Here is a 27,736-nt window from a genome sequence, read left to right as displayed (position 1 = left end):
TGAAAGTTTCAACGCATTAAAAAGAAATCTTAAAGGACCCGATCCCCTGGATATGAATTTCAGCAGCGCAGCAGCTTTACGTTAAAGCTCCACAAGCTTGTGCCTGAACCATCTTGGCAGTTAATGATCTTTGGCTGCAGTTTCAATACTAGTGACCTCATGCATCCCCACCCCAACAACACGCCACACCATCACTACTGTAACCTTATCTGTTAGAATAATCCAGATCAAGCACATTGCATTAACACAAAACAACGCAACGCTGGTTTGTCACTGATAGCAGACCTGAAACACAACAGCTTTATTTGGACTTTCATTATAAAATGTAAAAACAGCAGGTGTCCTGCTCTGCATCAGTGTCTACTCTGTAGTATACAATATTAAGGCATATCTGAACCAAATATCATTTTGACTGTAAACATGTACGTTTACTCAAACTGGATAAATGTGGCAGAAATGACGCTGGCTTGCAGTGAAAGCTAAGTACAGTTTATCACGTGTACTGTGTGAGCGAAGGACATAAAAATGGAAATTTATGACACAAGACCAGGTTCTGATCACAGGACTCCTTCAGCAGCGCTGACCTTCACATGTGGAAGGTCATAGTCACCATGTGCTGGATGTGTGTGAACAGCTGTGTGACTGTGAAACATCTGCAGATGTTTGATGGCTGCCTTGCAGCCTCTGGACTGTTAGAAGTTTTTGAAATCGGTATTTATTCAGACAGCTCTCTCTTCTTCCCCTCAGCCACTGTAAATCCATTCGCTCCATCATTCAGTGAAGCCATAGTTCCTTTTACAAATGCACAGCCGATTCTTATTTTTCATCATGTGAAAACCTTGTTGCTTTCTACTACACTCACTGGAACGTGTGGAAAGTGTTGGCACTTAAAGTGCGCTGTGTATTTATTAAAAGTAGCAATAAAAAAAGAAAGTAGCACACCATTGAACTGAGCACGTCCTGATGAGATTTGTCATTTTTAACATTATGTTAGGTATGGTTATTATTTGCTGAGCACTGATCGTCCACGTCAGAATATTCTTCAGCTCTGTGGAGCTATGCCTGGTCCTGCCCAGTGCGGGAGCCCTGAGAGAGGCCCTGCTGGCTCATTTCTGGAGGCTGCTGTGGTGTCCCAGAGGAGAACCGTGAATGTACGAGAGGACGGCACTCTGCAAATAGCTGGCTCTGTTGGCCTCATCCTCCCTAATCCTATGGATCTCTGCCTCCTTCAGCCGCAGCTTCTCCAACATGGAAGACATCTCGCTCTCTTTGTCCAGAAGAGCCTCCCTGTGGTTACTACTCAGCACTACAAGAGGGCAAACCGGAGAGAGAACAGCATGAAAGAGAGCAGCACAGAATCAAGTCACACTGTTGCTTCCAGACAGTCCTGGCACAAAGACGCAAAGTTTATGTAAAGTTTAAAAGTAACCGGAACAAAAGCGGACGGCGAACCTTTAAGCTCTCTTTCCAGAGCGCTGATCTTTTCTTTAAGTGCTCCCTGTGCCGTCCTCTCTGCCTGGAGATGTCCAATCTGCTCCTGCAGCTCCACCCTCACCCGGCTCACCTCAGCCACCTTCTCCTGGTCTTTGCAGCACAGCTCCTGTAAGAGCACAGCACCCCTCATTTATCACTTCAGATTAGGCCAATTTACTTCAGCGTTTCAGGCTCTGACAGTAACTGTTCGAGTCAGTGTACAGATTTGTCCCTGCTCCAACATCTTTAATTCAATTCAATTTCAGTTATTTCTCTTTTTAGATTTTATTTAAATTTTAGAACAATTCAAAGCCAATGAAAAAATTCTTTCTATGTGTGGAAACAACTTCTCTTCCACAGCTCTTGGTGCTGCATTCTGGATTCAGGACAAGGAATCAGTCAGAAATCTTTTCTTTATTTTCAGCTCCACTGCGAGTCAGGAGCTTCCCTACTTTAGACAATGCTGTTCAGATGAAAGAAGGCAGACTGTTTACTGTTACAGGACAAAAGTTCCTGCAGGCTTCCTCACAGTGTCGCTGGAGGTCCACGTCACAGTGTTTACAGACCACATGCCTCTGAAACGGACTCATGAATGAATATAAGTAGCACTTTGCTGATAGGTTACTTTCATTCATTCATAAGCACGGTGGTGCAGTGGTTAGCGCTGCTGCCTCACAGAGTTCGATTCCACCTCCTGGCCGGGCCTTTCTGTGTGGAGCAGGGGTCTCGAACTCCAGGCCTCGAGGGCCGGTGTCCTGCAGCTTTTAGATGCGTCCTCGATCCAACACAGCTGATTTAAATGGCTAAATGACCTCAACATGTCCAGAAGTTCTCCAGAGGCTGGTAATGAACTCATCATTAGATTCAGGCGTGTTGACCCAGGGTGAGATCTAAAACCTGCAGGACCCCGGCCCTCGATGCCTGGAGTTCAACACCCCTATATGTGGCCTTTGGTTCGGTCTGCTACATCAGTCACCAGCCTGCACAGATGCTTGGCTGTATGCAGCCAACACTATGGTAGCTGTGCTTTCAGGGCTGCTCCTGTCTTCTGGTTTCCTGTTGACACAAGCTAGCTGTATATCTAGCATCACCGAGGTTTACTGCCTACAAAGAAATGAAGGAGACAAAATCATAACATTGATGTATCATTTATGGAGCTATGCTCGGGTATTAAAGTAGGTGCAATGGTCCAGAATGGCAATTTTGGTGTGGATGTCCAAACATGGTGGTTGCAGTGCTTCAGCATCAAGCTAGCACTGCAGCAGAGGAGTGTGCATGAAGGCAGAGCAAATCAGTCAAGATAGCTTGTGTTAGATCAAATCAAAGAGCAGTAAACCTCAGAGCAGCAGCGGCACAGGTCAGCTGATCACAGCCTGCAGAGAAAGAAGACCTGCTGCAGCTCACAACAGCAACATGGAGCCAGTACTGCCAGTCTTTGACCCCGACTGGACTCGTTAGGGCTGGGTATCATCACTGATTTCTAGAATCGATTCGATCCACGATTCGATTCAATTCTATTCTATTGGAATCGGGGAAATTTTGCCTCAGACAGTCAGAAATATTATAATCCAGATCATGCATCAGTACATTTCCATGTTTTTATATCTATCAAAAGAAAGCTGACACTTGTGAGACTTTATCAAAGGTGTGAGCATCACAGCAGAGGCCTTTGTGTCAAAGTGACTGAGGATAAAACACAGAAAAGCATGAAGGAGATTTTCCTGGCCTGGTTTTTTATAGCCGATGACCGTAAAATATTCTGCAGTAGATCAAAAACGAAAGAAAACCATTAATCAACATATGAACATAGGGCTGCTCGATTATGGCAAAAATGATAATCACGATTATTTTCACTGAAATTGAGATCGCGATTATTTGACGATATTTATTTAACCCTTTAAGACCTACTATAGAACCAAGTCCACCAGAGCTTATATTATTTTTTTACATGTTGTAGTGCCATTTGTGGGAGCATTTCAAGTTGCTATACAACTGTTATAGCCCATATTTTAATAATATGTATGCATTAAGTCCATAGTAACTACATTAATTGCAAAAAAGTGCAATAAACTACAAAAAAATTGAAAATCGTTTTTGTTTTTTACATATATTTCTACTTGGAGAAATTTAAGAGGCTTATCCCTCAAAACTTTAAATACAAAAAAGTTGCAAAAAATAGTTTACAACAACAGGAAATTTATTTTGAGTGTCTTCATAGTTTTATTTTGGAGATACAGCAATTTTTATATACTGCAGGAAAAACAAAAAACAATCCTATGATGCAAATTTGTAAAGAAAACAGCAGGTGCATCAAAATAAACTATTTCCAGCTGTGGAATTCGAGTTCTAAGCATCACAGAAACTATTCAGAAAGGTCAAACATGACCAGTATAGGCTTTTAAGGCCTACAAGTAAAAAACTACAATTTCCGCGAAAATGACGTCACGTCCGGTTTCGGCCAGGAAATGGCGGACATGAGATAGTTCGTGTTGATGTCTGTTTCACTGTGGGAAGTGTTACGAACAGCTGATCGGATCGGCAAAGCGTGTTTCTGGAATATTATGTTTTTGTTCCTGCAAGAGCTTTTTATGCAATTTTTGCAAAGCTTTATGTGGAAGGAAACTGTGACCGAGGACAAGCTGATGGCATCAGATGTAAGTACAACTCCTCTGGTTTTATATGCAAAACAAATTATTGCGCTAGCTTACACGGTTCCGGTTCTACAGGGATTTAAAAATAGTTACACAACACGGAGCGTGCTGCTCTGACCGGCTTTAAAGGGTTAACAATGACTTTAAAAAATAATATAACATAGTGTGCAACACCACTGAAGTTTTTTTACCTCTCTTTTCAACCAGCGGCAGTCACTCTCCTCTCCAAATAACTTCTGCTTAGCTTTCCGGGCTTCCCTCGGGTCTCCAACCTTTTTTGCGCCACGGACGGTTTATGCAATATTTTCACGGACCGGCCTTTAAGGTGTCGCGGATAAATGAGGGAGGGGCTAATAATCGGCTCAGTCATTTTTAATGATCGTTGAAAGCCCAGATCGTAATCGTGATTAAAATTCGATTAATTGAGCAGCCCTATATGAACATGACCTGATGCTGCTGACGTGAAGCAGAGCAAAGTTACAGCAGTTTTATTACAGACACAGCTGAGCGTTTTGCAATTTTGCATAATTTTAAATAAGTTCAGGAGCCCATGGAAGAGCAGAAATGAGGCTTTCTTGTCGGAAGTAAGTAAAAGGAAAAAAAACAGCCTGTAAACAACTTGTGCAATAAGCAAACGAATAATGCAGAAAACAGCTTTTTAGACGGGAAACTACAGACAGAGAGAGAGAGAGAGAGAGAGAGAGCTGTGCATGAAGTGAGATTTTATCCCGGTGGAAGCAAAACAGCAAAAGTCCGAGTTGTTGTCGTTTATGTGAAGCGTAGTTTGGATCTTCTTTTGCTGCTGGTTCGGTCAATAATGTTTGGAGAGAGATCAAACTAACAGCTTTAGAATCAGCTCAAAAAGGGCGTGAACACAAAGCTCGACCCGCCGAAACATCAGAATCAGCGAGCTGTCGGCTTTCAGCCCCGACCGTGCCGTCGGTGAGAAAGTCACATCGCGTTTACGTCTCTGTGCAGAAGCCTGTTCCTGCTCTCATTCACTGTTTTAGCTGTTTGGTGGTTGAAATGTTGTGAGGTTTAACCTGAGATTCTGGCGTTTCGGGCAAAAATAAATTTATATTTAAAAATTGATTCAGGATTTTAATGAATTGATATCACGTTATCCAAGCCAGAATCGATTTTAATCGATGAATCGATTATAAAGACCCACCTCTAGTGCTCATTTCTCTGTTTAGATGTGGAGGCAGAGGTTTTACTTTTATGTGCTAATATTATTTGATTGTAATGATAACAGAGCATGAGCTTCAGTTAGCTCTCCACAAAAGCATCTGGCATGTCCTACTCTGAGTACGTTTCAGAGCCTGTACTGTTTCACTGTTACTGAGTAACGTTTAACACAAGTATGGAAACACTGTGTGTACTTTAGCCACCTCTGCTGGTGGGAGTTAGAGGTGTGGCAGCTGAAACTCTGCTGTAGATACAGGAGCTACAGTGGGAGTGGTGTTTGTACAACAGGCAGCTGGTGCATCCTGACCTGCTGCAGCTCCTCTATCCTGCGTCGTAGTCCGTCCATCTCGATGCTCTGCTGGCTGTTCTTGGCCTGCAGCTCAGAGATGGTCTGTTTCTGCTGGGAACAGTGCAGCTGGACCTCCTGCAGGGATGAACGCACCGAGCGCAGCTTCTCCTCCAAGGACGATGCGTGCTCCTGCTGCTCAGAGGAATCAACACAGAAGGAAATGCTGTGGAGGGTCTTTCTCAGGTATTAGAGTCCAGCTATTACAGGTGACAGTGCTTTTTAACATTAGGGAAACTTACAATATGATGCAATCCCAATACGTTGCCCATATTGATTTTCTGATCAGTTGTGTGATAAACCAACAAATCTGTGTAACTAAAGGAGAGAGCGTTTATTCTACAGAGGAGCCTGTGGAGTCAGTTTGCCTCCCCAGGTTTCTTTGTCTTTGCCACTTCAGCGAGCTCGTGCTCACTGTACGTCAAAATATTCATATATTAAATAAAATATGGTGCAGTTTGCATTTAACCCATTCATGAGGAATGATCACGTGGAGCAATGATTCATTCGTCTCTGCCTGATGCTGTGACTGCAGGGTCACTGCAGGTCAAAGCAAAAAGACGTTTTTACTCAGCTTAGAACATTTTCATTAATTTAAGGACTGAGGTCATTTTAAGGATGATTTAGATTTAGAGATTCACTCACACACACACACACACACACACTGACAGCATGATGACAGTTGGGTCGGTGGGGTTCAGCCACGCTCTGCTTTTCCTCAGAGCTCTGAGTAAATGACTCGTCCTGCTAGTCAAAGACAAAGTGGTGGGTGGGGAAAGAAAAGTACGGCCACCGGAGTGGAGATGCTCGTTCTCCACTCACCACCTTTGAAAACTTGGGTTGTGAGTCGGTAAGTGACCAAAGTTTGAACTCACCTCTTCCAAACGCACTTGGGCTCGCACTCTTCCCAGCTCCTCCTCTGCCTGGGCCCTTTCTGCCACAAACGCTGCTTTAGCTTTACTCAGTTCCTGGAACAGATGAGACGACAGATTATCATGAGAAACACATTCGGGGTGATTCGTTAACTCCCACTCTGGGTGTAGGATTAAGAGTTCCACTTCACTGTCATTCATTCTGTAGAAATGCTCCCAGATTACAGGGAAACTGTTTTATTAAACTGTGTGCAGCAGCTGTGGTTTTATCATTGTCCTCTGCAGTACCAAGGTGTCCCATGCTCTCTACAGTCACCTTCAGTTTGGCCTGATAACTGGGAAATTCCCTGGTGCCAAAGAGATGTTTGCTTGTGGATTTGAATAACTGTCTGGAATATACAGTTAGGGAAAGTTGACCCTTCAATCCTTAAATAAACAGAGACTCACTGAACCTTAAATATAGTAAAGAAACAAAATTAAATTCAGGCTCTGTGTTAAAGCTCGTACATCCCTGGATGTGTCACTACTTCAGGTAATGTATATATCTTCCATTCACAATATGACAGATCAAAATCAGAGACACTCCAGTTTTGGATCCGTTCGATACTGTCGACCATAATATCCTATTAGAGCGATTAGAACATGCTGTAGGTATTACAGGTACTGTGCTGCAGTGGTTTGTATCATATCTATCTAATAGACTCCAGTTTGTGCATGTAAATGGAGAGTCCTCTTCACACACTGAGGTTAATTATGGAGTTCCACAGGGTTCAGTGCTAGGACCAATTCTATTTACATTATACATGCTTCCCTTAGGCAGCATCATTAGAAGACATAGCATACATTTACACTGCTATGCAGATGACACCCAGCTCTATCTGTCCATGAAGCCAGATGATACAAGAGTGTATCTTATGTGGTATGCCAAGTTCCTCCGTCACAGATTTGGGCGATGTAACACGCATCCCTTTGATTGTGGTAAACATAAATACTTGTATGTTGTGTTGCAGTTAGAGTGGTGCGAGCTCGGACCTCCTCCAGTTGTATCCGCTGTCCCTCCAGTTTGAAAATGCGATCCTGCAGGGCCCGCTCACTTTCTTCCAGATGTCGGTTTATATGCTCCACCTTCACAGGAACATAAACTTTCAGTAACTGATGTTGTTAAAATGACCCCATCTATTAAAACATTTTGCTCTTATTTTGATTCCTCTACGTGGCGCTGTGTGCCACCCAACAGCACACCTCTTTCTGCCGGAGACCGTCCATGTCATCCAGGGCTTGCTTGGACCGTCGCTTCTCTGATTCCAAACGGTCTGTCAGACACACAGGAAATCTCTGCTGCCGTTCACATTACAAAAGGACTTTATATGTTCATAGCTGATAACGTTACCTTCAGCCTGTGCTAGTCGCAGCTTGAGCTCAGCTGTGCTGGTGGTCAGCTCCTGCTTCAGCTCAAAGATCAGCTGCTGCTGAGACTTACACCTGCGCTCCATCTCCTCCACCTAACACACACACCGTCATCCCAGAGTGCTCACAGTGCAAATACCAAAGTGCAAATGATGTGAAAAGACAGGCCTCGTACATTATTCTTCAGCTGACCGTTGGTGTCTGTCAGGCTCTGGATGTCTCTGAGGAGTTTTCCCTGTCTCAGTACAGCGTCCTACAGAAGGACGGAGAAGAGGTGACAGTAACACACACACACACACGCACACACACGCACACACACACACACACACACGCACACACACACACGCACGCACACGCGCACACACACACACACATATATATGTATATATATACATACATATATGTATATATATGTATGTGTATATATATATATACATATATGTATGTATATATATACACACATATATATATACACACATATATATATACACACATATATATATACACACATATATACATACACACATATATACATACACACATATATATATATATATATATATATATATATATATACATATATATATATATATATATATATATATATATATATATATAAAAAGAATAAGAATTAAAAAAATACACATGACATATAATGCAAGGAGGTAGCATGTACATGCCGGTCATGTGTTTCAGCTTGTTTATGAGTGTCCTACCATTGAAAGGTAAAGCTGCCATCACTCTGTACCTCGTGCTCTTTCTTCCTCGCTTTGCTGTGTTGTTCCCTCTGTTCTTCTTTCTCAGCTTTCAGTCGAGACAGCAGCTCTCCCATGTTTTGGTTTTTCTGCTCAGAGAGTGCGAGGGCAGCTTCTGTCATCTGCAGCCTGCACAACAACAGATGATGCTGTTAAACGCATGTTTGAGGCCCCGGTTACACCGATCTTTAATCTCTGACTACCAAACAAGAATCAGCTAATCCTTTGTCCAAACTGACGTCTGTGCCAAGTCTCGAGACTTTCCTGCAAACTTCCTCAGAATGACATCGCTGTCATGAAAATAGGACAAACAAAGAACTGCTATCATGTTGGGATACTGGAAACCATAATCGTCATCGATCATCCCAGTGTCCTAACGCATCAGAGCTTCTGCGTTTGCAGAGTGGCTCATAATAAAGGTGTTGGTTAGAAGGAGAGGAGGGCTGGACTCCCTCTTGTTTCTCTTGTTCTCTGCTGGCAGAAATAACTCCTCTGCCTTTTGCATAACTGTCCACCGCTCTCCTCAGCTTGCTGACTTTTTTGGCCGTGGCTTCATGCAAAAATCCTTCAGTTGCAAGATGTCTGGGGGCATTTTTGCATGTGCTGTGTTTTTCCAGATGTATCCACAGCATTTGAAAGCTGTGACCTTGAAGTAAGTCAGAACCCTGCGTTTCTGCTAGATTGTAAACGAAATCCAGGCAGTTATTTGGACAACGATCACTTCAGTGCTCAGTGGGACTCAAACCCACACGTCAAAAACAAACAACGTTCTGTGACTCTGTAACAAAGTTTATGTGAAGAGCTTTCCTGTGACACGTTACTCCACACCTGCTGGGCACACGTACAGTTTGACAGCATTACAACCTATTGTTCACACGCGGCAGCACGACACGACTGGCTAACTGGGGGAGGGGCTTAGAACTCTCCGTGGATTTCAGCATTTTTTTGAGTGCCAAGTCTCCTGATATAAAGTGATCCTCGTGCTTTCTTCTTGTATGACTGCAGCAGCCACATATACGAGCAGCTGTCTTCTCACACAGCTGTTTGCTGGACGAGGACTGATGGAGGAGGAAACAATTACTTTGCGGTGAGAGAGTTGACAGCGGACTTTCTCTCGTTCAGAGCTTCCTGGAGTTGGCCGATCTGACTGGAGGTTGACCTGATGACAGAGAGAAAGTCACAGAATCATAAGAGGATGCAGGTGTCCCCACACACCATCTTCCAGGCTATTGGCCAATGGCCACAGAGTCACCGCTCACCTACTGGAGCGCCCCATCTCGTCCCTCTGCCTGTCTATGGTCTCCATCAGGCTCAGGAACTGAAACAAAAGTTAGAAATAAAAAACTGTATTTAATCTGAGTAGGTTATCTGGACATTACTGTGGTTCATTATGACTCACAGAAATATCTGACTACACGTTACAAATTTGTGTAGACAACCGTGAAGATATCAGACTCCCTCAACCCTCGCTCCACCGTTATCAGCTTAGTCCAAACGTTAACCTGATTTGTACCGATATGTGTGTCTTGGCTATTTATGGGACTCACTTTGGTATGGACACTGAGCTGGAACTAGGCTGTGTGTCCACTACGTGATGAGAAACAGCTGCACTCACCTCTCGAGTGCAAATTGCTTTTTGACATTGATCTGTTTGCATTTGTCTCTTTGGAAAAGTAAATAAAGGTGCATCACTACACAGAAAATAAACCTTTACAGAATCCATCCTGTGGTCTGTGGATCTGTGGATCTGTAACCACAGTGGGCTATAGCTACAAGAGTGCATGCACTGGGATTTCCTACTGGTGGTGCAAGTGCTGGGAGGATCCGTATTCAGACAGGTTGTAGACTTCTGATCGCTTCTCTGGGAGAAATGTTTCTTGGAGGTGAATGGCTGACCTGTGGTGTCTGCAGTTCGGGAATGCGAGGTTACCTGCCGGCCCTTCTCCTCCTTCAGTGTTTGAATCTCCTTGCTGAGGACCTGTGTGCGGCTGCGACTCTCCCTCAGGGTGGACCGCCTGTCTGAGTTGTGCCCTGTGGCCTGCTCTGAAAGGTAAAGATGGCTCTCAGCGTGACCATGTTATAGTAACGCTAACGAAGCCATACTGCTAGCGTTACGACCTCAGGTAGGACTTACCGAGAGCTTTCAGCGTGTCACTGGGAATGTTGTTCCCAGCCATCTCCAGCTGCACTATGCTCTTGTTGTTCTGAAGTGCCTCCAGCATGGACCTGCCTCCCAGCAGACCAATATTGTTCCACCTCAGATCTGAGAGAGGTAAGAGGAGTTAGCATGGACCATGTGCTGATGACAACAGCAGCCTCTACAACCTAAACTTATGATGCTGCCATACGACGGAGGCTGCTCTTAAAAGCTGTTCTCTACCGAACAACACGGTACATGACGTTAACCAGTTAGAGTCACCTAGAACTTCCAGTGTGCTGTTGCGTTTGAGTGCCAGAGCGAGCGCCGACGCTCCATGGTGGTTGATTTGATTGTTGCGCAGGTCCAGCTGCGTCAGCGCGCAGTTGGAAACTAAACCGCTGCAGAAGAGCGAGAAAGCTTCGTCCCACACGCCCAACGCATTCCACTCCAGCACCAGCCTGCAAAAACCAAACACTGCCAGTTAATTAGGGACACTCTTCAGTGCTCACACTATGTGCTGACAGGTTCCTGCAATGATCAGAAATGCGTGATACGACTGGGTCACGTTTCTGCTGTCTCTCTGATGGGTTTGTTTTGTTTTCAGTATGATGTCCCACACTACAGGCTGTCTGCTCTTACTTTCATGTCAGGTGTTTGAAAATCGCTTTAATTCCCACAAATGCAATATTTTTGTTCACATCTTGGTTGTTTGATTGAAACTCATTTGTGGTGAAATACAAAGTGTCAGAGTGTTTCTCACCAAAAACAGAAGTGACTACAGTGGTTTTTGTGTGGTTAACTCAACTACTAAATATTCTGTGTGATCACTAAAGTGTCTGCGTGTCTCTACACTCAGCCTGTGGGCTTTCACAGGTCTCCCGCTGTTAAAAGACAGCTTACGATCTGTAGTTGTAAACCGGTGCTACACAACTATTAACCTCCATAAGGGAAAGAAATGAAATGGCACACAGACAGGAAAAGCATGAGTCTTACCTGCGCAGCGTCTTGTTTTGTGCCAACAACTGTCCCAGCACCTCAGCTCCTGATGATCTCAGGTTATTCCCCTGTGAACAATAAAAACACAACCTAAGGACACACAGACATTGTGCAATAAGATAAAACTAGTGTCACCGTGTGTGGAGAGTCTAATTTGGGAGCTGGTACCTTCAGATCCAGGACTTTGACAGTCGTGTTGTCAAACAGTCCACTGAGGAGCACTCTGGCACCTGAGAGTCACACACAGCACAGTGACTAACACATCCTGAGTCACAATATTTACCAGAGCAGCAAATGTGGTTTATTGTGCTAATGAGAAAAGAGATCTATATGAATGTGCTCCATTTCTCTGTTTGTTTGTTGCATTTAAAAAAGACTGCTTGCATTTATCCTTCTAATTCAAGCAGAGAAAACTCTGTAAATGTGAAGATGTGTTCAGGATCAGAACCAAAGGACTTTGTTGACAGCATCTGTGTGATATGTAGCCTAACACACTCGCTCTGATAGTTTTATCAATCATCAGACTGACTAAAGTACGTTAAATAGACGTGCCGCAGCAGAGTGACTCGGGCAGGGCCACCTCACTGCATCGTTGACATCAACGAGCACCATACACTTGCACATACTGTATAATTCTCCACATTACATAAAGACTGTCCTCACGCACCCTCCTCGCTGAGCATGCAGTCACTGAGTGACACCTCAGTAAAGACAGTATCCTTATGGAAGGCCTTAGCCAGCACTGAGCAGGTATCTGCAGACAGGCTCTGTCCACTCAGGTCCAGTCTGGAGCCCTGAGCAGACCTGCTCTCCTGGAGCTGAGCTACAACACCCTCCTGAGGCTCCACGCCTCCCTCCTTACACAGACGGAGGTATATCCGCCTGAAATCCTCCATCCAGGCTCTGCAGACTCCTGATCATCTGACGAGCAGAGCTTTCCGTCCTCAGACCAACTGGTGAAAAGAAGGAGAGACAAAAGTTGCTACTGCTGCTATCTATACATGTGCTGTTGATTTTCTTTGCATCAAAGATAAACGCATTAATCAATAACGAAAACGCCGAGCTTTTGCTGAATTTAAGAAAGAATTGACGATCACACGACACTGACTCAACTGTAACCACTGCAGCGACCAGCCCGCACAGCTGTGTGCATTTAGAGCGGACTGACGTGTATTTTACATGGTAGCTTGTAACAGGCAGAGCCACGCTGAGCAGCCAGTTTTGAATGAAAGTGACGCGAGGAGCTATCTCCACGCGAGTCAGAGGCTCGCGCGGGACAATCAAATCTTCAACCGATGATCAGAGTAAGGAGGCGTTTAAACCGGATGTCGTGACTAGCGATCAAAATAATAATTACAGGTTAAGATAAAAACACAGACCTCCACCAAAACTGTCGTCCTGACAGTTATTGTTGTCGTAGCTCGACCAGCTGACAGAAGAAGGAAACCAGGGCACAGAGTAACTAGGAAGTGTTTGGCGCAAAGCATTTTGGTCAACGTAGTTTCGAAAAAATCTTTATTTATCTAACTGTTTGTTGGTTTTTATCAGGCCTGATCTGTGTGAGGATGGGCGAAGACTGCCTATAATACTGCTTAAACAGATCGTCAACAACAGAAGGCTGTTAAGCGTCGTGTTGTTTAATAATGTTATTCATGCAGAAGGAATACGGAGTGCTTGCTCAACCAGCAGGGGGCAGTAAAGACAACAACGGGTCGCATAGTTGCCACTGAGGGTAAAAGAAGAAGATGGACATTAGCCAAAGAAAAGAGAAACGAGCATGTCCGGGAGCGTCAGTAACACCGTCCCTGCGATAACTAGTTCTTTGTCGCAACTACAGGCGTTAAACGGATTGTTTGCGATATATAAAAAACAAGGGCCGACCTCCGCGGACGTGTTAAATGTACTCAAGGAAGCTTTGCTCAAGGGTAACGGGACCAAACAGCAGCAGGACGTCCAGCCCGGTGTTTGCGGAAAGCTGACCGTAAACCGTTTGTGTCGCTTTATCTTTCAGAGGCGGGAGTCAAAAATCCAAACCCGCGGAAGAGGAAGAACCAGAGCCTGAAGATGGGACACGGAGGGACGCTGGACAGCGCTGCCAGCGGGGTGCTGGGTAAGCGGCTAGGCTAGCGCTCACGTCCCGGTGCTGGGCCACGCGCGACTGTTGTCATTCCTGCCCTGGGAGGAGGGGGGAGAGGGGGTCAGTCCCACCCTCCGTGTTTACTGGAGGGTGCACCGGCAGGGTGCATCGGTAAAGCACCGGCAGGGCCCGACCTCCAGGGCTGCTCCAGTCATGCATGTCTGGGGGCGTTTTATACAGAGTTAAGATCAAATAGATTTATGTTGATAACAATCTCAAATCCCTGAGACGTACACTGTCGTTTGTCTAGAAGTTGTTTTTTCAAGACTTTAACATTTTTCTGTAACAGGTGCATTTTCTTTTCTTTTGCACATTTTTCTACCCACGCGTGTCCTGGGAAAGTCCGCGACATCGTGACTCCTGCATTTTCTATGACAACATGCTTGCTGTTTTTCTATGGATAAAATATAGTAAAGTCATGAAATCTGATCTTCTTATTGTTTTGATATGTAGCTATGTTCCTCATAAGCAGTGTACCCCTGGTGCTGGCCCGTCATCCTCTATGAAGAGTGGAATGGTCCAGGTGACCCACCTGTGTAGGAGCGAGGCCGGTGGACTTTTAACACAACCTTGGAGAGGTGTACTGATATCACTGATGATGTTCAGGCAGCACCTCCACACTCCTGTCTTTCCTTCTCTCTCACTTCCATCAAGGTGCCAGTGGAAACAGCTTCAGTGTCTATGGGCACCTCGTTAGATCTATCAGGTGTTTTTCCTGCATTTCTGCAGTGTAGAACAGGCTGTCCCAGGTTGTCTAACTCTGAGCTGCTTTGTCAGCAGTCACACCATCTTTAAGTGGCACAGTTCCACTGGCAGCCATACAAGCCCATAATGCTGCTTCCAGCATGTTTGACAGATAATGCTTCAGTTCCTTCTGGATACTTTTTGTCTTGCCATCGTTTTTGTACAAATTTATCTCAGTTTCACCTGACAACGTGGGATTTTTTTCTCCAGAACTGTGACTTTTAAATGTTTCCTGGCAGATGCAGTCCGGCCTTCTTGGTCTTGAGTGTAACCAGTGGTTTGCACCATGGTGTAGGTTTTAACAATGACAGGCCGAGCTCTTCAACTGTTTTTGGGACTTGAGTCGATGTTTTGTCAGGATTTTTATTTCTTCAAATGAAGAATTCATTTAAATTTTCTTCAGTGTTTTTTGGGCCTTTAGGTGTTTCTGGGCGGCCCGTGCTTCCATCTTTTTAAGAATGGACTACATTGGTAATTTGCTCTCTGATAGCTGTATTTTGTTTTTGTGCTTTTTAAATCAACGATGGCTTCCTTCAAATGCAAGTTAAACCACTGTCGTTGAACAATGATATCATAGGACTCGATTTTCCTTATAACCTATGAGCCCAACTGTAGTTCTTGTCTTTATTAAAGTGTTTTATAAAGCACCTATGCAGCTAAAAGTGCAGGAGGCCGGTCCATTGACTCCAGTTAGCAGAGATGAACCTGCCAGACAACCCTGCTGATTGTGCTGGTACGTCTGGCAAAGTGGCCACACCCATAATTTTAGGAAAAATTAATTCACTGTGGTTGAATTAAATGGTCTGTATTTATATAGCGCTTTTCTAGTCCCTAAGGACCCCAAAGCGCTTTACACATTCAGTCATCCACACATTCACACACTGGTGATGGCAGCTACATTGTAGCCACAGCCACCCTGGGGCGCACTGACAGAGGCGAGGCTGCCGGACACTGGCGCCACCGGGCCCTCTGACCACCACCAGTAGGCAACGGGTGAAGCGTCTCGCCCAAGGAAGACGGCTCTTAACCAGCATGGCTGCTACAACATCCTGCAGCACGATGCCGTGTTGTCTGATTTGCGCCCCGCAGCACAGCGAGACGAGAGCACGCCTCCACCTCGTCCGTAAGCATAAGAAAAGCTGTTCAGTCAGTCAGCTACATTTCACTGTGTGTTATACTTGTATAACTATGCATGTGACAAATAATAAAGAACCTTGAACCTTGAGGTGATGTTGGGTCAGTCTGAGGGAAAAGCAGCCGCTTCACTGCTGCTTGCAAAGTCCCAGGTGATGATGTCATGAAGAAGGGAATAAAGGTTGTTATCAACTTAACAAAGCACGAAGATGAGCACTAAATATAAATGTTTCAGTATATTCTGAGTTTGGTGAACTTTGATGAATGAATTAAAAGTGAGTTCAGTGAACACTTCAACCTGTGGGGGGCGCTAGCAGGACTTTAATCATTGGACTCTCTTTGTTTCAGTTGTTGGTGTTGGGAACGGCACCAAAATGCTCAGCACAATGTTGACTGGGTCAAAGGTCAGTTTGCTTCACTGCTGTTTGAACTAAACTAAAATGTGCATTAAACCTTGACGTCTGGTGAAAAGTGCGAGGCATGAATGCAGGTTAGAGCTGCACTGCTGCGCGTGTCTGATTGTTGTTTATTGTGCATGCTGACGAGCACAGCCAGGCTCTGACTCTACCGTATGTCGTCACCTGGATGAAGCCAAACATGTTGGTTTAGCAGATGCACACTGACATGTTCCAAATAAAACGACGCGTCCTTTAGTTTGTGTCACAGTGAAGTCTGTTTCCCCCATGAACTTCTAGCATTGTGTCGATACGTGCTGATTGGTCTGTTCCTGCTTTCATGGTAGCAGATCTAACAGGTACTAACGAGCTGTTAGAAACCACAACACAAACCTCTGCGTGTGTAGAGAAGCACTTTTTTTTAGGTACAAGTATACATGCAAATCTATTGATAAGGACATTGTGTATACAATACAGCTTCTCAACAGACCCGAACGCCTCGTGAACTTTAGATGTCTGCGATGACAAATGCATGAATGATTCCTGTAACTTGTTAACTGTGGATGAACTTGGTGTGACACAAACGTGACACATGCTGTGTGTTTTTCAGAAATACGTTGCCGTTGGAGAGTTTGGAAAAGCAACAGACACTCTTGATGCCACCGGCAGCGTGACTCTGGAGAAAGGTTTTGGTAAATTCGATCTTTCAGATCCATCGACACAGCAGGATAATCTGCAAACTTCGGTTTCTCCTTTACCGTCTGTCTCTCAGTGAGTCATGTTTTCATACATTTTCTAGAACACATAACCAGGCTGGACGTCGAGGAAAAGCTGAAAGCTTTCACTGGTGACATCATGCAAGTGCCTCCGCTGTGAGTCAACATCCAAACGTCTGAAGCTTTAATTAGATCAAACGAAACGTTTATTTCTTAAGATGAAATCTTCTTTTACAGAAAACGAAACCTAAACTTTCCGAGCAGCAGCTCAGGACTTCACGTCCTCTGTTACTGCGCTTGTTTGGGATGGTGTTGGATTTGATGGTAGATGCATAAACGTGGGGTTCATGTGAGCTTCCTTTTTGGGGGTTGCAGTCATTTAGTGGCTCCGTGGTGCAGTGGTTCGATGCTTACCTTACATGAAGGTGCATGAATTGAACTCAGAGGCGCGATGACAGCTTTGCACGGTTCACCAGCTTTATCACAGACGCTTCCAGGAATGTGCCAGGTTGGCTGATGCAGCAGGAAAATCCAAATCAGGGAACCACAAAAATGAGTGTGATTGTTAAAGTAGGCCTACACATCCATGTGTGGAGAAGCTGTTTCCATTTTCTGAGGGACATTAGCCGTGTCATCATTTTGAGTCTACACAAGCAAAGATCAGAATCAGAAAAGGTTTTATTGCCAAATGTTGAGCAGCTTTCCAACATTAGGAAATGAAGGCAAACACTTAAATAAACATAAAAATGAAAAGTGCTAAGCAGATTACTATATACATGAGTGCAAAAGTGGAACAGATGCAGAGAAGTATGTGGCCATGTGTTTGGGGTGGGACCAGTCATATGTTACTGTTCATGTGTCCAACAGCAGAGGAGAAACTGTTCTTATGATGAGGTTCTGGTGCGACTGGGCCGGAGCCTCCTGCCTGAGGGGAGCAGGTCTAACAGACTGAGTCCAGGGTGAGAAGGGTCAGCTGAGATCCCAGCTGCACGCCCCAGTGTGCTGGAGGCGCACAGGCCCTGCAGAGATGGGAGTCTGCAGCCAATCGCCTTCACGGCAGAGCGCACAACACGCTGCAGTAGACGCCAGAGGCTTCAACAAGTGGCTGAACTGAAACCAGTTTTCTCTGAATGTGCAGCCAGTTTGATGGCATGTTACAGGTTAATGATATGATCAGAGAGCCGTAATGACTAATTGTTGTAAAGGCTAAGAAGTGATGTGTGGACCCAGATCTGTGTGAAGAGGCTCTGAGATCTAAATGTCCAGCTGCAGTAAACCGATCGTGTGTCCTTTAATGCCGTTCGTGTCCCCTGGGAGAATGAATGAAAGGCCTCTCAATGGTCCAGTTCTTTAAACATTTGAGGGTTTTTCGTCTTATTAGTGTAGCGCAGTGACCTATGAAGCCTCTGGAGGTCACTGTTTGCTCACTGCAGTGCTGATTCTCACTGATGCAGGAAGCAGTGCCTTTGTGTCATTATACATGGAGTTCACATAAAAACAGTTCTTGGTGCTAAATGTGTGTATTTTGTAACCAACTCTTTTCTTATAATCGTTTTAGATACTCGGCATTAAAAAAGGATGGCCAACGTCTGTCTGTCCTGCTGAAGAAAGGTCACAAGGTCGATGCCAAACCGGCCAGGCCCGTCACGGTGTACAGCCTGACCCTGCAGGAGTTCAAGCCTCCTCTCTTCACTCTGGGTTCGACACGCTGCATCACACAACAGGCTTTTAGGTGTTGTGTCCTCTTTGGCTGAATGTTTCGCTTTCCTTCGTGTTGCAGATATTGAGTGTGGTGGTGGGTTCTATGTCAGAAGTTTGGTGGATGACCTGGGAAAAGGTGAGACTGCCTTCCACCTGTTTCACCTTTCCATCGACGGCGTGTTGCTGAGTAACGCTGTCTGTGTGCTGCAGCTCTGTCCTCTTGCGCTCATGTGAAGGAGCTGGTCAGAACAAAGCAGGGTCCGTTCACTCTGGAGGAGCACGCCTTACACGAGGAGCAGTGGACGCTGGAACACGTCTTGCGCTCGCTGAAGACCTGCTCAGAGGGAGACCCGGAGGAGGATCATCCGAAGCCAAAGAAGGTAGTCACCTGACCGGGACCAGGATGCAGAGGGAAGAGGAAGGGGTTTCCTTTCATGTAAAGACAGATTTTTGGTTCATACTCTTCAGTTTTAGTTTGAACATCATGACACCTTACATTAAAAGTTGTAAAGCAAACAGTCATATAATGAGAAACGGGAGCAAAGGAGACTCAGCAGGTTACCATGTTGCTGGACCTGCACAGATTTGTGAAGAGTAAATAACCTGATCGTATGATCGGCGAGGAGCTGCGAGGGAACGGCGAGATCAGTGTCTGTGGCACCGAACACCTGTGAAGTTTTTGTTGTAAGTTTAGGATCTGATTTGTTTTTATCGGCTGCCTGTTCACTGTTGTAAAAATGTCTTTTACAAAGTCTTCCTTGAGTCCTGCTCAGTGCAGTGATGCACATGATTAAGTAAAAAAGCCCCCTGGGCTCGTCCAAACTCACGCGTGGACTGTTATTTCTTTGCCTCTAAGCTTCCCACTACAATGAAGACATCCACAGGTGAAACTCGAGGAATTCAAATATCGTGCAAAGTGTGGCCACAATCTTCCGTAACACCTCAGCAGCGCCACAGCTGGTAGCATCCACGCCACGCTGCATCGAGGCAGTAATTCGTGCAAAAGGGGCCCAAACCAAGTACAGAGTGCGTATGCATGGTTATACTTATTCTAATTTTCCGAGTATCACCTGCTGCTTCATTTCCATAGCGCATGCTCTGTGCCGTTTCTCATGGTTACGTTTCCTCGGTCATTCCAAACTCGAACAAAGGAAGGCCGGGCACATCCCGATGCGTTTGATAATCGGGATACTGTTGACTCGTGAGGAGGAGACTGAGTGGCTTGCACTGACAATGGCAGATATATGGCGCCAGCTGCCGGGGGGCGGCTCACTCGAGTTATCAGCGGGTTTTTGGCCCGGAGTCTGACGCCACGGGAGGCTGGCCGGATCAATGAGCTGCAATGATTGTCTCAGTCCAAATATTAGCCGTTTTGTGGATGTCTTTGATGTCTTTAAGGCTGTTTGCTCCACTTTATCTAAATTACAGCCGTTAGAAAGTTGGCAGACGGGGGCGCGCGCCAGGAAATCGAGCCGGCGGCTGGTTTCGGGGAGCGAGCAGATAAACGCCGTCGTCCGGCTCCCAGGTGCGAGTCGCCGTTTCCAGCGACGATTAATGAACTCGCGTGATGATAAAATGTCGCGAGGCCCTGCGCGCGTGCAGCTGGGCCCCGCTGTGACTAAAGCAGAAGTCTCCGGTTATTGTTTAACATCCAATCACTTAGTGAGCCGTTACATACACGAGCGTTTATTGCTATCTCATCCCACAGTGGATTTCACAGGAAAACTCCAAACATTCAAATCAGGAGTTAATCCCACTTGATTGAGCTGCAACGTTGGGGCCGTGGATCGCAGTCGGCCTCTATTACACTGTTAAGGTAAGGCTGCGGCCCGTTTGACTACACAAAGGTGTGTGTGTGGGTATAAAAGCAGCGCTGCGTGCTGTCTGTGCTCTGTTCACGTGGGTTTTCCATCTGACATTCAACATTTGTTCAACATTTTTAAAAACAATGTTGCCAAAGAAATGTTATTCACACAAGTGGATCATCGCGCTCTTTGCCTAACTGTCTCACTTCAGCGTGGTGCCAAACCACGGGGAATGTCTTTTTGCATAAAGCAATGATGCCGATCTCTGGCTGGGAGAACCTAAACAGTTGGACCCTCGTGGGCCAATCCGCTGACTTGTGACATGATACTTCCTGGAGCAAAACCAGTGAGAACTATCATTTCAAATCACACTTATCTTATCTTTGAAAGCCCGGCTCTAATGCAAAATCTCCTCAAAGTTACCATTAAATCATCTGAGACTGCTAACAGACAAGGTCACGAAAACGCTGTACGCTCCTCCTGTGTAACAGTGCATGTGCTCTTATATTTCATTTATGTGAAAACGTATTTCTTATTGTGCCGAGTTACACATATCACTGTGCTAATACATATATGACACAGCAGTATGCAGATACTGCAACAATAAACGGATGTTCACTCATTATTCGGCCATGATCCAGTAATATGATTTTGCATGCAAGTTTTGATTGAGGTGCTTTGGGTAAATGCAAACAGTTTTGAGCTGAGTAGGAGTGTGACTTTTACTCAAACATTATGGGCGGTGTACACTCTTAGGAGTGTGACCGTGAGGAGGCTGAAGTGTGAGCGGGCCCGTACTTGCATTTTCAGACCCAGCTACTCTCAGCGCCGGCTCTGTTCCATTACATTCGTCTGTTTTCTGATTACCTGTTTGCGTCGCGTCGATTCTTCTGAAACACAATTATCTCCCCTCTCCTGTCATCCGACCACTGTGGAGTTCGTTAAGAACTGCGTGCAAGCCAATCAGAAACGGCCGCCGGCCACCTGCAGGAAGTTGGCCGTCCACTTATCTCCTCCCTCCTTCGGCTGCAGACAGATAACAGCAGCAACAGTTGAACAGAGTGGCAGCTCCGCAGCAACCTGATGGACACTAAAACAGTGTAACGGTCTCCCGAGCAGCTCGGAAACAGGCTCTGGTCGTTGTGTTTCGGGACTGGCTGAGCAGAGGTTAGCGCGGCTCATAAAAAGTTGCTGTGATAGAAAGAGGAAGGCTGCGGGACTAAAGACGCGAAGCTCTCCCCTAGTTTGGATCCAGTGCGCAGCAGCGGTGATCGGCATCATGAGCGTCCCGCTTTACGCACCGACCCCAATTCAGCCGGCACACCCGACCCCCTTCTACATCGAGGACATTCTGGGGAGGACCTCCACCACCACCTCCACATCTCCGTCCTATTCTTCATCGCCAACGTCTTCATCTTCCTGCTCCACTCCGGTCATCCCCACGCCGACTCTCCCGTCTCCCAACTCGTCCTTCAAAAGTTTGATCTCGCCGTACAGAACCCCGATTTATGAACCCACGCCGATCCACCCCGCGCTGTCCCACCACGCTGCGCTGACGGCGACGTACGCCTCGGCGGGGGCTTTCACCGGCTCCTTTTACCCGTTTCACCAGCAACACCACCGCTCCATGGGGGAGTACGCACAGGCGCTGCTCAGGCACGACCCTCTCGGTGAGTTCCATTTCATTTCCATCATTGATATTGGTCTTATCATTTGTTAGCAAACATATCCATTTTCTCCTTTTCTGCTGCCTTGCCGTCAGACAGCCAGCATCACGTTTCTTGTTTTCCTGTGTGGAAATGCGCCAGTTAAACTCAGTTCCTCAAGTCTGCACTGCTGGTTTTATTTCACTGGAAATCAGGACCCTTAAAATAGTTAAGGTCATATATTCACAATTTGCATTGTAAAATGAATAAATCATATATTATTGGACATTATATCGCTCAGTGACAATTTAGGTGAACCTGAAATCTGTTCGCGGCAACATATACACTTGGATGATGTGGCAGTAAGACAACTTTCTGCTCTTTGCATGAAAACTTTAATGTCTTCACAAGCTTCGTTTCAGTCGCAGCGAAACCATTTTTGCATAAGCATCACGCTTGGTCATGCATGTCGAACTCAAGATCATCTACACTTGCACTGCTCCTCTTAAACACACTTTAGAGTCGAGGACACACTTTGTGCGTCTTCGCGAAGCCTTCAGCTCATTTTGGTCTCACAAGAACATTTGTGCACGATGCGCGACCACGCACACATGAGTCACATTGTTATTGTGACAGACGTATTTGGGGCCACAATAGCAGCAGGCATATCCATTCAGTGTGCTGCTGCTGGTGGTGATAGGGAGGTGCATGGCAACCTTGACTCGTTTTCCTGACTCCCATTGTTCTGAAACATCAGAGGACCGAGTCAGCCAGTGACTAAAACATAGCCAGGCCCTAAATCACTTGTTATTTCACTGCTGTGTGTGTGTGTGTGTGTGCGTCATATACTTTTGAGCACCAAGTAGTTGGGTTATTTTTCTCTAGGGTATTGACTGACCATGAGCTTACCACAAGTCTTTTATTATTATTATTATGATAATAATTATTAGCAGTATTAGTGAAATCGGCTGTGTGAGTATGGAGCCGTGAAAGCTGCTTTACATGATGTTCCCGGGGTGCTTGAAGCCATCACACACGCTGCGCGCCGTGTTAGAGGCCAGAAGTGATGGTCCTCTTAAGTATAGTGTGACAAGCGGACCGTCTGACTGTGTGCTGCTGAACAAGCCGGGCCTTTTTCCGTTCATAGCGGAAGCTGTGAGCCTGTCGATAGGAGTAAATCTGGTTTCAGAAGCTGTTAAATGTTTTCCTGTCTCACCCCGGCCAGCCGCTTCCTCGGGAGCCCGCTGCACGCTGCTGATTATTTTATCGACATCCTCAATACAGACATATTCAGGAAACACTCGGCCTCTGATAGCCCGGGATCCGTTTTTCACATATTGTTGCACTTCCTCTGCCGGGCTCGCGAGGATGTGGCTGACTTTCTTTATGGTTGGCGGCGAGAAGAAAATAAGGCAAACAGAGAGCTAATGGGGACTTATGAGAAAGATAAAGTCCTCCTAACAGCAGCTACAGTCGTGTCCTCCCAACTGAGCTGACCTTTCAGACAGACGACAAACAAGCACGAGCTGAGATTGCCGGAGGAGAACAATGATTGGTTTCAGCGCCTACAATCATCTGTAATCATCTCGTATGATATGTCTTGTCGAACAGCGGATTAAAGAAGCTGTGCTCTATAAATACCGCGCACACCTCCTCTGGCTATTTTAAGCAGCCCGCAGTGTTCCGATCTCCGTCACTCACAGTTTTATGAAACTGTTATTAACGAGCTATCCCAACCGCCACATCTGTGCATCTATTTACAGCGATCACCTTAATACTCTGATTTGATGAGACTGTCTGCGCGCGCCAACGGCAGAAAGTTACAAAGTAACACAAAGCCAACAAAAACTGTGAGTGCGAAATATTTCAAACAGAAGTGCGCGTGCTTAATTACCACAATTATAACGAGTTAGCGCTTATCATTCCAGTTTCACAGATCTTTATTAGCCGAGCGTAAACGGCACGAACACAAACTTCTCACATATTCAGTGAAAATGTTTCATTTGATGTCATTTCCTTCATTTTCGCCGCAAATTGATTTTTACTCAACCTTTCCTGTAGGCTACTTGTATTTTCGCTCAGTGTCTCTTGGGGCTGGATTGGCTAACTTCCTTGGGAAAAGCGCAGCAATAAGAAGGTCTTTGACAGCAGTTTCGACCACAAACATTCATATTGTGTCAGAGCTGAGCACAGGAGTGTCTGTTGGTGGATGCCATTGCCTATAATCACACCGCAAAGCAGGAAGCACATGAAGCGGATATTTGGCCATAGTTTTCACTGTCACGACCTTCCTGAAAAGACAGCTCGCAGCAGGCTGCAGGCTGCCGTTGTTTGTTCCCGGCCATCACCCGGGGAGGAAAGCAGACAGGACAAAAGCACCTCTGATTGCACCCAGCGGCCTTTCGCTCCAATAAATCTCTTCAACAGCACCGATCCTTTCCCCTCATTAATCCGCAGTAAATTAGGAATTATGTTCATTTCTAATCGAGTTTTAGGGTATAAACTTTGAAAAGCACATCGAGACTTTTGGAGATTTTGAACCTCATTAAAATCAGCACCGGTGTAAAACAACAAACACGTAAAACATCATAATAATCATAATAATAATCATTTGTATTTGTATGAAATCTTTATTTTGAACATGTTAAAATATTATAACAACAACAGAGAAAAAAGAGACAAACAAAACAATAATAATTATAAATAACTTACATTTATTTCACAATGCAGTAGAAAGAAGCGCAAGCTTATTTAATCCCGCACATTTCCCACTATTTAGTAACTAATAGTCTCCACTTTTTCTTCCTGTTTATGCCCTGTCCATCAGAAATTCTTCATTACAGTTTTACATCTGTTACATAATAATAATAATAATAATAATAATAATAATAATAGTAATAATAACAATAATAATAATAATAATAATTATTATTATTATTATTATTATTATTAATAATAATAATAATAATAATAATAATAATAATAATAATAATAATAGTAATAATAATAATAATAATTATTATTATTATTATTATTATTATTATAATAATAATAATAATAATAATAATAGTAATAATAATAATAGTAATAATAATAATAATAATAATTATTATTATTATTATTATTATAATAATAATAATAATAATAATAATAATAATAATAATAAATAAATACATAAATCCAAATAATAGTTATCCAATAATTAATCCTGAAAAATAATAAACTCTCAAACCTTTCCACATTGGAGTCCGCAGCTGTCTGGTGACCGGGAGAGGCCACAGAGTCTAAAACACGTCTTCTCTCTGTGACCGAATAGTTCGATTTTTCGATGTCTCTGCACTGCGCATGTCTGCGTATAGGCTGTACCGTCAGCTCCGGAGCTTTTAATGAAAATGTTTGAAATGTGTTGTCTTATATTTTCATGTGGATAAAATTCACTTATCGCAAGAGTTCAAACGCGTATTCACGTTTTTCACGTGAGTGAAAATGCCGTCAGTGGGCCTAATATAACACAGTACAAATGTACCGTGTTTCTGTCGCGTAGTAGCGTGTTTTGTTAATTCGTTTCATGTCAGATGGCAGCAGGAAGGTTTATATGCTGTAGCTTCTTTTTCGACAGCGGGCAGGTTTGTCACAGCCAGAAATAAATATTTCGTTTTATTTCATGTATTTCAAACACGGTGCATTCTGTGGGATCTCTCCACAGGGAAGCCTCTGCTGTGGACGCCGTTCATCCAGCGGCCCTTACATAAGAGAAAAGGCGGCCAGGTGCGCTTCTCCAACGACCAGACCATCGAGCTGGAGAAGAAGTTTGAGACGCAGAAGTACCTGTCACCTCCGGAGAGGAAACGCCTGGCCAAGATGCTGCAGCTCAGCGAGAGACAGGTGAGCGGAGCCCGGTCTGGCTCACACACATGTGCCGTAATGGCCTGCAGCTGTTTGGAAGGATCTCCGGAGGATCGGCCGCAATTTTCGATGAAACACTTTTATACATTTATTTATTCCGTTTTTGAAATGTAGCATAACACTAGATTTTGCTACTTTATTACTAGAAAGCTATTTACTGGCTGCGAATGGTTGGAATTTGTAGCGAATTACCGATGGGTGTGTGTGTGTGTGTGTGTGTGTGTGTGTAATATTTGTGCTGCGTGCTGATTTGATTCAATGTGGCCTTGATCCAAAATGAATTCAAACCGCTTCCACGTGAACAGCGGACAAACCGAATTTTTAATTGACGCCAGAAATCTTACGGACGAGTTTGCGCATAAGAAACATCCTTTCAGAGTTTTAATATTTAAAGAAGGAAGATCATTCATTTCTTTCTTTTTTGAACATTTCCTTTCAGGTTAAAACCTGGTTCCAAAATCGACGTGCGAAGTGGCGAAGACTAAAGCAGGTGAGCAGCGGTGACTGATGTCGCCCTACCTTCCTTTCACTCCTTCATATACAATACACTCGTACCGTCTCCTAATCCACGGGGTTCGCTTTCACCAGGAGAATCCTAAGAGGGAGGTGGAGGATAACAGTTCCAGAGGTAAGAAAGGAGATGAGATGATAGAGGCTGCCGGAATCCAGAACCAGGAGCAGAGGCAGCCAGGCTCGGCCCCCGAGTTGGCGCAAGCGGGACACTGTGTGTCCCGACAGCAGGCCCACACAGAGCTGGACTCTGACGTGTCAGACGACACAGACCAAGAACTGGACATAGAGGACGACGAGGACTTCACACTAAACCCCCAGTTCTGAAACACAGGCTCCATAAAGATCTGCCTCAGACACTGAAGCTCTCATGCGTCGCTGTAACTCCTTCCTCCCCCTCCTCCTCCTCCTCCTCCTCCTCCTCCAGCCTGGTGACTTGCAGATTGATAGACTGGTTCCGGATGTAATACTAAGACAAGTCAGCCCCTCAAACCCGAGTGCCTTTCATCAGAACTGTCTTCTTTGTTGAACCTGTGTACATATGCGTAATTTTGTGTGTGTGTGTGTGTGTGTGTGTGTGTGAGAGAGAGAGAGATGTTCTTCAGATGAATAGTATGCCTGTAGATCAGTTTCTCTGTACTGTAGCATATACGTGTTTTTATAGCGTGTTTTTTAGTTCTTTTTGTTTTGTTTTGCGTGTGTGTGTGTCGGCGTGTGTTTTTTATGTGACATTTTATTAAATAATCAATGTAGCGCAAATTCAGTTTTGTTTGATGTCTAATAAACTATTTTCTGACAATCAATCCAAACGTTTGGATGCAGCTCAGCTGGTCTGTGAACTCTTTTCTCTGCTGTCTGAAAATGAAACGTTGTAAATGAAGCATTTCTCGCACATCCAGCAACGCGTGAAAGATCCGCCAAGAAGCAGGAAGAATTATAATCAGTCCAAATAATCACAGAAAACCCAAAACAACAAGAACCGACGCGCTCTGGTCAGGTTCAAACTCACTCATTATTCGGACGTTTAACAGAAGTACATTTAACAAAGAATCAGTGCGAGTAAAAGTGCGACACGTGGTGTCTAAACGCTGAGCTGTAGTGCAGAATGAACAAACTTCATACACACGTCATATTGTGTCTGTTACACCTGAATATATATTTTGCACATGTTTATATCCAACGCGGTAGTTTTTTGTGTACCTGCAGATCTGAGA

At 44.8% G+C, this 27,736-nt stretch overlaps 3 protein-coding genes across 6 annotated transcripts; 2 read left to right on the top strand and 1 right to left on the bottom strand.

Moving 5' to 3' along the window:
• Positions 1–266: 266 nt before the first annotated feature.
• On the bottom strand, positions 267–16,185 carry lrrc45 (leucine rich repeat containing 45). 4 transcript variants are annotated; one of them, XM_082545375.1, is made up of 18 exons: positions 14,498–16,185; positions 12,496–12,781; positions 11,997–12,058; positions 11,826–11,896; positions 11,112–11,290; positions 10,827–10,955; positions 10,623–10,735; positions 9,952–10,010; positions 9,774–9,851; positions 8,686–8,821; positions 8,113–8,190; positions 7,921–8,032; positions 7,773–7,843; positions 7,563–7,655; positions 6,534–6,626; positions 5,620–5,793; positions 1,453–1,600; positions 267–1,306 (listed from the first exon to the last, which is right to left on the bottom strand). In XM_082545375.1, the coding sequence occupies exons 2-18, from the start codon at positions 12,722–12,724 to the stop codon at positions 1,107–1,109; spliced, it is 2,025 nt and encodes a 674-aa protein (XP_082401501.1). In that variant the 5' UTR covers positions 12,725–12,781; positions 14,498–16,185; the 3' UTR covers positions 267–1,106. The 4 variants fall into 4 exon arrangements, with proteins under 4 accessions (XP_082401501.1, XP_082401499.1, XP_082401500.1 ...); XM_082545373.1 differs by lacking the exon at positions 14,498–16,185 and adding an exon at positions 13,208–13,309; XM_082545374.1 differs by lacking the exon at positions 14,498–16,185 and adding an exon at positions 12,937–13,111.
• Positions 13,522–19,477, top strand: trub1 (TruB pseudouridine (psi) synthase family member 1). The gene is made up of 8 exons (XM_082545394.1): positions 13,522–13,753; positions 13,840–13,938; positions 16,192–16,247; positions 16,849–16,930; positions 17,038–17,110; positions 18,513–18,652; positions 18,735–18,791; positions 18,866–19,477. Exons 1-8 carry the CDS (start codon positions 13,606–13,608, stop codon positions 19,045–19,047), a joined length of 837 nt encoding a protein of 278 aa, XP_082401520.1. The 5' UTR covers positions 13,522–13,605; the 3' UTR covers positions 19,048–19,477.
• Positions 19,478–20,481: 1,004 nt separating this feature from the next.
• On the top strand, positions 20,482–27,309 carry hhex (hematopoietically expressed homeobox). The gene is made up of 4 exons (XM_082545393.1): positions 20,482–22,130; positions 25,813–25,991; positions 26,452–26,502; positions 26,601–27,309. Exons 1-4 carry the CDS (start codon positions 21,740–21,742, stop codon positions 26,847–26,849), a joined length of 870 nt encoding a protein of 289 aa, XP_082401519.1. The 5' UTR covers positions 20,482–21,739; the 3' UTR covers positions 26,850–27,309.
• The last annotated feature ends 427 nt before the right edge of the window (positions 27,310–27,736 follow it).

The sequence above is a fragment of the Aulonocara stuartgranti genome, assembly GCF_965226115.1.
Source record: "Aulonocara stuartgranti genome assembly, chromosome: 8".
In the NCBI taxonomy this organism is placed as follows: Eukaryota; Metazoa; Chordata; class Actinopteri; order Cichliformes; family Cichlidae; genus Aulonocara; species Aulonocara stuartgranti.
Note: the sequence above shows the minus strand (reverse complement) of the source record. Positions and strands in the feature narration are given on the sequence as shown.